Consider the following 12,284-nt stretch of genomic DNA (forward strand, 5'->3'; position numbering starts at 1 on the left):
TAATAGGGTTTGTTGGATAGGTTTAATGATGTGATTGGATTGTCATCAAGAAGTGGAGCTACGAGATGAAATTAATGTGAAAACAACTTAAGACATAAACACGAATTTCATGTTGATGAACTTGTTATACACCAAGTTAAACTCCTTTATTATCTTGTTAATCCACTACGATGTAGAGGAAGTTTTTGGTGTGGGGTTGGAACCATGAGGACTCAACCATCATCCACTACCTTTTGCTTCTTCTCCATGTTCAACATCGTGTGCACAAAAAAGTTTGACACTTCAGGGTGTGAGAGTAACTCATCAATTTTCTCTACGTCAGCAATGGTCGCATCCAATGTGTTATTTGTGTTTGCCATGTCAGCCAACACCGAGGCATAGGTGGGTGCTGCAAGGACGCAAAAAAAAAAATAAATCAAATTTGAGTCATATAGGTGTAACACGACTTCATTTCTTAACAAAAACAAGTGGAGTTGTCACACCTATGAAAACATTTGCACAACTTCAATTATTTTATTTTGCACTAAAGTTGTGCCATGCCCACACAACTTTTATGAAAATCATACATTACACCTTAATTAAAGTCTTGAACATTAAACACAATTTTTTAGCCAAAATAAATTATACTAAGTCGTGCAATCTAACACGACTTTTGCCTTTTACTTACATCATCCTCAAGTCATGCTCTACCATGACAACTTATTCTAAATGAAGTTGTGCCTACGAAACACAACCCACTTATAGTTGTAAATATATTTTTTGGTCTATTCTAGTAATTTTTAAAATGTTATGCTAATTAAAAGAGAAAACTAGAAATAACTTGTTGAAAAAAAAATCAATAGAAAGAAAACAACTTTGGATATAAAAAAATAAATTAAAAAATCAGTTAAAATATAGTACCTCCTTGTATTTTAGAGATATTTCCAAAGTTAAAAAATATTTTATAAAATATTTCTATACAAAATTATATATTTTAACATACGGAGACAAAGTTAACAAAGTGATGAAAAATTTCAAAATGCTGTTTAGGAAATATGTAAATCATTTCCCCATCCCTATTATTTTTATTTTCCAACCACTTAGTGAATTTATTTTATTGTCTTGATTAAACAACGGAGGGCAAGACTAAGATAAAAGATTATTCCTCTAAGTTTAGTTTTGTATACTTAGTCTTTATGGTTTTTTATTTTAATAGTTAATTAAGTTTAGTACATTGCAGAATTTAAAAATGTAACAAATTGATTTTAGATTTGTTGTTGAAAAAAGCAAAATAAATGTTTATTAGGATAAATCAATAATACAAAATGATGTCATTGAAGACTTTCATATACTTCCATGTGAAAATAAATAAATTCTCTATACTCTTTATAATATTACAAGATGTCCGAACACATTCACATTGTTTATTTTTTAGTTTTACTATTATTATGTGTATATTTATATTTATTTAAATAAAATATATATTTATGTGTATCTGTATGTATGAGAGACACAGAGAGCATGAGAGACACAAAGAACATGAGAGCTATGTTATTGAGTTTCAAGAGTTTTGAAGAATAAGAGATATAAAGTGAGAAAGAGCGAAGAGAGAAAGAACCGTGTTAAAATAAAATAAATTAAAAAATTCAATTTGGAAAGCAACAATCATATGAAAATTGAAGAAATGAATATATATTTAAAAAATTTAAGTTAAAAAAAATTTATTCTACTTTTAAATCTACTAACTGTTTTAATATGTTATAGAAAAAATAGAAAATGACGTAATGTAAATAATATAATAATTAAATTAAATTTTAATATAAGAATAAAATAAGAAAATATTTCAAAGTCAGAAAAATCTCTTTTTTATATATATAAGTATAAATATATATATTTATGTTTAATATTTAAATACATATCTATTTAAATTCATAATATTTGAAAAAACTAAATGATAAGAAAGATAACAATTAAATTAAATGATAGGGAAGAACTAAACCAAATGATAAGAAAGGATAAAAAACTATAATTTACAAGAGAGATAGAATATATAAAAAAAAATGATTTTTTACATAACTGTTTTTTACAAATGACAGTATATTAATTTTAAAAATAAAAAAACAATTTTTAATTAACTATAAAAATAATTAGTTATTTAATAAATATTTAAAAGATAGGAAATAATTAAAATATAAAAAATAAAATAATAAAATAAAATATTAATAAAGATAAAATATAAACAAATTTGTGTATAAAAAATTAGTTATAATGGAAAATCTTTTTATATATATATAGATTAGAAAGTAAATTTGTAATAATCATTACAAATATTAGATAGTAAAATTTTAATAAAGGTAAACATGTACGTACTAAATATATAATTTCTATGAATCTTCATGATCACTTGCACATGTTAATTCTTACTCAAAATTACTTATACAAATTTAAAATTATTTCTCCTTACTTATACACACCATCATTGTTTTAAAATATAATTAATAAAAGAAATAATAAATTTTACAATTTAGTATTTATAATTCTAAAGAATATTTTTTCTACATAAAAGATATAAAAATTTAATCAATTTTATCACAAAAATCTATTGTGAATTTAATTTATCATACTTTTGTATTGAAAAAATATTAAATTAAAAAACTATATATATATAAATAAATAATTTAACAACAATATTTGTTATTGACATTACCAAATTTTATTGCGTTCTCATTGACTAAAAAGTGAGATTTGTATTTTTTTTTTTATTTTGTGAAGATAAAGGTAATCACAGTATTTAAATTAATCAAATAAAGATAAAAACAACGAGTAGGTTTTCGTGCATTGTACAACGTGGCCGCCATTATCGTTCTAAAATCGAAGCCGATAAACCCTAAACCTCACCAGACAGTGGTGGCAGAGTTCGGCCACCTCTTTCAATGGCCGTCAACGACGCCGATCAATCCAACAGGGCTCACAGGACCCGCCAATCCGGTTCCAAATCCGCCAAGAAGAAGAGTAAGAAGAAGCAGAATCAGGATGACGGAGGAGAGGATCAGAAACACCAAAACCCTAAGGCATTCGCCTTTTCTTCCTCCAACAAAGCCAAGCGGTTGCAATCACGTACCGTCGAGAAAGAGCAGCGCCGCCTTCACGCTCCCATCATTGACCGCTCCTACGGCGAAGTCGCACCATACGTCGTCGTCGTGCAGGGTCCTCCTCAGGTGCTTATTGTTCTCTTCTATTTCACTATAATTTAACTCAACTTTGTGCTTGCATCATATATCAATCCTGTATTGATTGGTGTGTTTGGTTTGATTTCAGGTTGGGAAGTCACTTCTGATTAAATCTTTGGTTAAACATTACACGAAACATAATTTGCCCGATGTTCGAGGTCCAATTACTATTGTGTCAGGTCTGGGATTATTTTTATCTACATTGCTTCTATCTGTACCTTTACTTGTGTGTGTTTCACTATTTCTCTGCACTTAGTTAACGGTGTTTTTTTGTTTCACCTGTCAGGAAAGCAAAGGCGGGTGCAGTTTGTGGAATGTCCGAATGATATCAATGGCATGATAGACGCGGCGAAGTTTGCTGATCTAGCGCTTCTTCTCATAGATGGGAGTTATGGGTTTGAAATGGTGAGTTGTTTGTGAATGACGATAGGGTTGTCCACGTGTAGTGGTGCTATTGTGTGATTTTGATGAATTTGGTTTGGCATCGTTTTATAAAATAAGGATGATGTTTTTTTATATTTACTTTTTTTGTAGGAAACCTTTGAGTTCCTAAATATATTGCAAGTTCATGGGTTCCCAAAGGTCATGGGCGTTCTCACCCATCTTGATAAATTCAAGGATGTGAAAAAGCTGAGGAAAACAAAACAAAGACTTAAACACCGGTTTTGGACAGAGATATATGATGGCGCTAAACTATTTTACTTATCAGGCCTAATTCATGGAAAGTAAGTTGTTAGAAGAAATCTGTTTTGTTACTATACAATTTCTTCTTTTACTTCTGCATTTTAATGCTTAATAGTGTTTACTAGGCCTTGTTAGTAGTTTTTTCTTTTAAATACTGACTTTCCTTAATTTAATAGGTATGTTAAGCGGGAAGTTCACAATCTTGCTCGATTTATTTCAGTCATGAAGTTTCATCCTTTATCTTGGCGAACTTCCCACCCTTATGTTTTAGTTGATCGTTTTGAAGACATCACTCCTCCTGAAAAAGTGCACTCTAATGATAAATGTGATAGAAAAGTCACCCTTTATGGTTATCTTAGAGGATGTAATTTGAAAAAGGGCAATAAGGTGTGTTTAGCAGTTCAAGTATATTATTTTCTTTTCCTGAAACTAAATTCATTAGAATCTAGCGCTTTTTGGTAGAGTGCACATAGTGTCCTCGATTGATACTTAAGATGGTTCCTCATCTCATGGTTAGCTCAAAGTTCGCACTGTTATCTTGCCTTGACATGAACAAATTCATGCTTTATCTGTTGGTTTGATTTCAGTATACTGATTGTAACCAATTAGCTGAAGGGGATAAATAATTAAAATGTAACTGTGATCTTAAATCCTAATATCTGTGTATCTAAAATTTCATGCTAATTTTGCTTAAATTTAATTTCAAAATATCTTCATTTATTTTATAAATGTTTTTCAAACTACTAATTACTATTTATTTTCTACTTATACACTATATTAACCATTCCCCCTGCTGAAAAATCTCCTTCCTTCTCCACAAGAGATTTGAATGTATATATTACATAAAAAGGAATTCAGTTAGTCACTGGGTTCACTGTTTTAGTTTGGTGCATGCTAGAAGTGTTTGATCAACTTAAACTATCTGTTTAGAGAAATACAGTTATGAGATGGTAATTGAAGTATTATGTTTACGTGCCCTCAAATATTGGTAGTCTAACCAGTGTTTTGGATTTTGGAAATCAGGTACACATAGCAGGAGTGGGTGATTATAGCTTAACTTGTATTACTGCTTTACCCGATCCTTGTCCTCTTCCATCTGCTGCAAAAAAGAAAGGACTGCGGGATAAGGAAAGATTATTCTATGCTCCTATGTCTGGACTTGGGGATCTTTTGTATGACAAAGATGCTGTATACATAAATATTAACGACCACCTTGTTCAATTCTCAAAAGTTGATGGTGAAAACTCTGCTATGACAAGCAAAGGTCTCTTGTTAGTTTCCTTTCCTTCATGTATTTCATCCCTGTTCATTAAATCATATTGTGGTCATATGGTGGAAGAATAAATATATTTTGATTATTTTATCATTGTCTGTGAAATCATATTACGATCATATGGTGGCGGTTCCTTTGATAGAAAGTTGAGGTATTCTGCTGGTTTGTAACTTTTATCATTATATCTTATTGCGATCATATCATATGACACCAGTTATCCATGGTACTTGTTTTTTACCTGCATCATTTTAACACAATTACTCATTATACTTTCAGGTTATATTGTGCATAACTCAATAGTGTTTTTGTTTCACTTTTCTGATTTCTTCCTTGTTTTGAACAGTTTATTTATTAAACTTTTATCTCATATGCTTTTGACAGGAAAGGACAGAGATGTAGGAGAGGTTTTGGTGAAATCACTACAGAATACCAAATACTCTATCAATGAAAAGCTGGAGAACAGCTTTATCAGTCTTTTTGGTGAAAAGCCTAAAGTATCATCAGAAGCTCTCGCTGATGCACATGGCACAAACAATGATGTAGAACAGACTGAGGCTGTTATAAACTCAAAGGATTTGGATGGTTCAGAATCATCTGATCAGGATGAAGAGGACACCTTGAAAGAAAGTGAAGCTTCTGGTTCTGACGATGAAGATTCACCAAATAGTAATTCTTTGAATGGAGACCAAATACAAGAACATATTGAGTTTCATGATGGAAGACGAAGGCGGAGAGCAATATTTGGAAATGATACTGATCAAAGTGATGTGATGGTAAGCTTTAAGCAATTTTGTTTGTTTTTTGGTCACACAACTCATGCCTCACATAAGGGAAATATCATAGATTGTGTTACTGTCATTCCTTTTTCATTTTTCTAATTCCTACGTATCTTGTTTATATGAGGTCAGGCTTATATTATACTGAATTGTTATCCAAGCTAAAACTCATTGAATTACTGACTGCTGTTTGAATATAATTATTTTCCCTTTTGTTTCATGTGATATGTATGTCAATTTGCATTGAAAATGCTCTATTGTGACACTCAATTTCAAACTGATTTTGTTGATAGGATTCAGAAGGAGACGAGGATGGTGTTGCCAGTGATGATGATATTGCATCTTCTGATTCAGAATCTTCAGAAGAAGAGGCGGAAGATGATAACATTGACACAAATGGTGCAGTTTTCCTCATGTTATTGTTAAGATTTATGTCTTCTGTTCTTGTCTGGCTATATTGTATCTGATATTAATTGCTATAAATCAGTAACTTGTTACTGAAACTAGAGTCTTTATATCTTTTCTGACTTCTCTTCATTTTCTCATAGAAGATGGCATGGGTAATGTTTCCAAGTGGAAGGAGTCTTTGGCAGAAAGAACTCTCTCACGGAAAGTTCCTGGCTTGATGCAACTTGTGTATGGGGAATCTACTAATAATTCAATCACTACAAACACACAGAATGATAATAGTGGAGACGAGGAAAGTGATGATGACTTTTTTAAGCCCATAGAAGAACTGAAAAAGGTTTGTCCGTTACTACCTTGTCAGGACATGTACCAAATTGCTCATTTAATTATTGCTTGCCTGTCTAGCAATGTTTTTTCCTTTAACGATTTTTAGAAACACCACATTTGAAATGTACATGTTGGTATTTCTTAAAAACCCTTTTTTAAATTTGTTACTTTGTTAGCCCTCAAAGTATGTTATTGTTTGCTACATGAACTAAGCAATTGTGTTTGTGCCTTTTGTCTTCAAAATATATAGCAAAACATGAGAGATGGATTGGATGATGATGGAGTGGTCAACACTGAGGATTGTTCCAAGTGTGCACAATTTGTGAATCAGAGATGGGATGAGGAGATTCGGAACCGCTTTGTGTCTGGCAATTTGGCAAAAGCTGCACTCAGAAATGCATTACAATCAGCTAATACTGAAGGAGAAAATGATGATGTCTATGGTGACTTTGAAGATTTGGAAACAGGAGAAAAACATGAGAATTATCGAACAGATGATGCTGCAACAACACTCAAGGGAGATGAATTGGAAGCTGAGGAGCGGAGGCTTAAGAAACGTGCTCTCCGTGCAAAATTTGATTCTCAATATCCTTTTTTTCTCTCCATATATACTTATTGAACATGAACAGTTACTTCTATTAATCCACACCCTCATCTGAAAAAGTTCATTTATAACTTTAAGGTTGATTTTGGTAGAATCATATCTTTAAATTCCATACATAGCTTGTCTTATTCAAAGGTTAACAACCCTTCCACCAACATGCACAGTCACGAAATAAAAATTCCATAGGACTAGAAAATAGATTACCAATTTATGCCATACTTTAATAATGCTGTCTTACAATTGTCCTAATGGTGGAGCCTCTTTGGGTTATGGTCCACTTCCATCCCTGCCAAAACTTGATGTCTTTCACATGAATAAGGGTCCAATCCAAATCAGTGATGAATGGTCCACATAGAAAACTTCATCAAGGCCCTTTGCCCTAAACTTTTGGGTAATGATATGGATCTAATGTCTCAGGCATTGGTATGATAATGATGTGAAATGTGAAGACACTGACTCATTAGTCTAATGTGTGATGCTGACTTTAGCAAATTGTTGGGTGCAATATGGTACTGTATTTTGTTACCTTAATTCCGTTATTTACATTTGATGAGGACCCTGGGTCACCAGAGGAAGACACTGGTAATGAAAGTGAACACAAGTTCCAGCGTGGTCAAGCTAATGAAAGTAGCTATTTTGACAAGGTAAATTGCAAACATTAGGTGTCAACTACCACATTCTATTATGGCTAATACGTGTTGTTTTTTCCCAGTTGAAGGAGGAGATCGAACTCCAGAAACAAAGGAATATAGCTGAACTCAATGATCTTGATGAAGATACCCGATTGGAGATAGAAGGCTTCCGAACAGGGACATACCTAAGGTTGGAGGTTGACGATGTTCCTTGTGAGATGGTTGAACACTTTGATCCCTACCATCCAATATTGGTTGGAGGGGTTGGTATAGGGGAGGAAAATGTTGGATATATGCAGGTCTGTGTTTAAAGCATAATTCCTTATAATGTTTAAGTTCACAAGTGTTATTAACATTTTAAGGTCAATAAAACTAATATTTTCTTTAAAAGTAAATTGGTTGGGATTTCTATTTGTCCAGATTGTTTAATGCAATAATCCTAGGACAAGTCACGTGTGACCATAAAAAAACTTTGTAAAATATTAAAATGAATGTATTGTGTATTATTTATATTTGAAATAGTGACTATTTATAGCTGTTTACTAAGATGGTAACATGGACCTCCTATATGCGAGGAAAGGAATGCAAAAATCTGTTTGTGTAGAAGAAAATGAAAGTTTGGCTTCTAAAACATTTAAATAGCAGCCTTGAGTTCAGTTTTAAAAGTTGACTGAAATTTGAATTTTGAGATTTGTTTTCTATTTGTTTCCAGACAAGGTTAAAGCGGCACAGGTGGCACAAGAAAGTTTTGAAGACTAGAGATCCAATTATTGTATCTGTAGGATGGAGGCGTTACCAGACAACCCCAGTTTATGCCATTGAGGATAGCAATGGAAGGCATCGAATGCTTAAGTACACTCCGGAACACATGCATTGCCTTGCTATGTTTTGGGGCCCTCTTGCTCCTCCCAACACTGGGGTTGTAGCTGTTCAGAATTTATCAAACAATCAGGTCTGGTGCTTACATTCCTTTCTGTTAAATAATCCTTCTTTAAAGTCTTGTCAAATCATGGGATCTTTACTAGTTTATTCCTTTTTTTTTTCTGTGTTATTGTTTTGCTTAGTGCCTGAGAGGATGTTTTATGTTTATCAGGCAACATTTAGGATTACTGCCACTGCAGTTGTGCTTGAGTTTAATCATGCAGCAAGGATAGCGAAGAAAATCAAATTGGTTGGTTATCCATGCAAGATATTCAAGAAGACAGCACTTATCAAGGATATGTTTACTTCAGATCTTGAAGTAGCTCGGTTTGAAGGTGCAGCTATTCGAACAGTCAGTGGGATTAGGGGGCAGGTCAAGAAGGTCTGTGAATTGTCACATTGAGTTAGTGACGTACATTATACTGATGGTTTGTTTTGGTAGTTACAGCAGTTGGATACGTATAACTTACCATCTATTTTATCCTAAGTTATTTATTAATCTGGCAGGTCGCAAAAGAAGAAATAGGTAATCAAGCAAAAAGGAATGGTGGGCAAACTAAAGAAGGAATTGCTAGGTGCACTTTTGAAGATAAAATCCTGATGAGTGACATTGTTTTCCTGCGTGCATGGACTCAAGTTGAAGTCCCTCAGTTTTATAATCCATTGACAACTGCATTACAGCCTCGTGAAAAGACCTGGAAAGGAATGAGGACCGTTGCAGAATTGAGAAGAGAACACAATCTTCCTGTTCCTGTAAATAAAGATTCACTTTACAAGGTACATGTTCTAGTTTGATACTAATGGATGCTTTCCCTTCCTGCTGTGCATTGAGACGTTTCTTCTCCCTTATGGTTTGTAGTTTGTCTACTTATTTTCATTCTCATCTTCTGCCAGAAAATTGAAAGAAAACCTAGAAAGTTCAATCCATTGGTAATTCCCAAGTCTCTTCAAGCAAGTCTTCCCTTTGCCTCAAAACCCAAGGATATACCCAAGCGAAAGAAGCCCTTACTTGAAGAGAGAAGGGGAAGGGGTGTTGTCATGGAACCTCGAGAGCGCAAAGTTCATGCTCTTGTTCAACATCTCCAGTTAATAAATAATGAGAAGGTAAGTATGGCAGCTGATTGTTTGTTCAACTTTATTTGAATTTCTATCAAGATTTCCAAGCAGACTGTGCAACTGGCTTGGGACTATACTCCATTGCTAAAAAGTATTTTTGTTCCATTTTATTGGATGCGAAGTCTTTTAAAATTGAGGATGAATTAACTTCAAACACAGTAGATTTTCCCTTTAGTTCACTCAAATTCAAAGAAGGCCTTCACTAGCCAATGATTTTGTAGCTTAATTAATGGCTACTGTCCTCTGGATATACTGGGTTATATTCCTAACTCACCAAATTTCAGTGCTTTAATGGCTACTGTCCTCTTGATGGTTTTTCACTTTTCCTTTTCTTGCCTCAAGGTATCAATGGTTAATGGGTCTTAATTACTAACCCTTTTTACTGACTTTTTGAGAAATTGATTCCCAGTTGACTAAGTTGTAATTTCATGGTATCTAGAGTCTTTTATTCTGGAGTTCTTTAGCAATACCATTCATAATAAGTGACATTGTTATGATGGAGCACATTTTTTTTAAAGCACTGCTGTTGCATGTCTTTTGACATACTCTATTTTCTGAGCCCCTTGCAGATGAAAAAGCGAAAGTTTAAGGAAGAGAAGAAAAGGAAAGAACTTGAAGCAGAGAGAGCAAAAGATGAGCAGTTGTTGAAGAAACGCCGGAGAGAGGAAAGACGTGGGAAATACCGGGCAGAAGGCAAGCAGAACAAGAGAATTCGGAAAGCATAGGTTTACATTTACTACTAGATTTCGTTCTGAAATTGTTGAGGTAAATGAATTTTGGTGACTTGGAACTGTCACAAAAGAGAAACATGAAATGAAAGGTTCATGCGGTTGGATCTACGTGAATTATGGAATTAAAGAGAACAAATTTCACGTATTCAGCATCATGTAGATTGTTTTGGAAATGGTGCTATGGATCTCAGGAATTAATGACAACATTGATAGATAAAATTGGTTGAGTCGGAAATCGGTTATCCCGGCTTAGAAATCGCATGTTGCAAGTACATGTATTACTATAAATTTTGTCCTGCTAGTGTCAATTATTGAGCAAAAAAGAGGTGAATTATTAGATAAATTTGTTTTGCGTGTTTTGTTAGTTACTACTAGTTAGTACGAATATCAATTTTGTGCGAGGAGTTACTTTGACAGTTGTGCTTCTGTAAAATTATTTCAAATTCCTTGGAAAATTAATTTCTATTGTTCTATTACCTCTGCTCTGCTTATTTAGTGCTGGAAGCTTCTACTGTTTATCTTTGAATTACGTATTATTTAGAAGTCAAATTTTAGGAAGAAATATACATTACAAGTTATGTAGTGCCTAAAACATAAAAATATTAAATGTGTTATTTATTATTTTTATTTAAGGATATTTGAAAGAACTAGTTAAATATGAAAATCTGAGACAACATAATGTTATAGAATTCCATTCAAATGCCAATTTGTTTCTGCGACAACCCGGAAGCAGACTCTTGAAAGTTAGTATTCAGGTTATTTTAAATTTTTGTTGTTTGGGAACTTTTTTTTTAAAATTTACTATGAAGATAACCTTTTAGAAGGAGATTTTTTTTTTTTATATTTTAGAAGTTTCTTGTGGAGTTGTCAGTCAGTTGAAATGATTTGTCAAAATTTAAGACAAACTACTATTTTAACTTGTAAAATGTATAAGTTTCATATTTAAATTTTTTTACATAAATGTTTATTTTATATACAAATATAATAAATAAATGTTTTTGAGTCTATTAGTTATATTTTAAATTGATAATAATTAATTTAAATAATATTTTAGTTATTGACATTGAATTCAATTTAAAAGAGTAAATTAAAATAGATAGAAATTTTAAAGAATTACATAGAAATTGAAATAAAATAACTTAAAATAAGTACTTCTTAAAATAATCACTTATTTAAGAAGATAAAATTTGTTTATTTTAAAATAAGCAGATTAGACAAAGAAATAGAACAAAGAATATGCTTATTTTATTAGATAAGTACTTATTTATAAACAATACACACATGCTATTTGAAACAGTTTTACCATTTGACATTTATTTCCACTCTTCTTTAAAACAACTTTACAGTGTTATTTAAGGATGGTGTTTAACAAAGGTTTAAAACATAATTTGTTGAAGGTAATGCGATTACTGTTGGTCTATATTGTTCAGAAGGTGTAGCATCACCTTTGATGGGGTTTTACTATTTCTACAGAGTCGGGGAAAACAAGCTTTATGCTTCTAGCATTTATTTAGACCCAAGAAAACAACAATGTTTAGGAAGAACAATACAAGGTAACCCAAAAACAATGTATATTCTTTCTTATATTTGATTGTCCCGATAT

General features: G+C 32.3%; 1 protein-coding gene across 2 annotated transcripts; it reads left to right on the forward strand.

The window, feature by feature from the left end:
• The first annotated feature begins 2,781 nt into the window (after positions 1-2,781).
• Positions 2,782-11,157, forward strand: LOC137813336 (uncharacterized). 2 transcript variants are annotated; one of them, XM_068615544.1, is made up of 17 exons: positions 2,782-3,197; positions 3,298-3,388; positions 3,496-3,614; positions 3,744-3,934; positions 4,070-4,280; positions 4,917-5,157; positions 5,548-5,939; positions 6,236-6,341; positions 6,491-6,687; positions 6,928-7,262; positions 7,826-7,925; positions 7,994-8,212; positions 8,626-8,865; positions 9,007-9,216; positions 9,342-9,611; positions 9,729-9,938; positions 10,520-11,157. In XM_068615544.1, exons 1-17 carry the CDS (start codon positions 2,913-2,915, stop codon positions 10,673-10,675), a joined length of 3,573 nt encoding a protein of 1,190 aa, XP_068471645.1. In that variant the 5' UTR covers positions 2,782-2,912; the 3' UTR covers positions 10,676-11,157. The 2 variants fall into 2 exon arrangements, with proteins under 2 accessions (XP_068471645.1, XP_068471724.1); XM_068615623.1 differs by having other exon boundaries at positions 6,494-6,687.
• The last annotated feature ends 1,127 nt before the right edge of the window (positions 11,158-12,284 follow it).

Source organism: Phaseolus vulgaris, chromosome 11, assembly GCF_000499845.2.
Source record: "Phaseolus vulgaris cultivar G19833 chromosome 11, P. vulgaris v2.0, whole genome shotgun sequence".
NCBI lineage: Eukaryota > Viridiplantae > Streptophyta > Magnoliopsida > Fabales > Fabaceae > Phaseolus > Phaseolus vulgaris.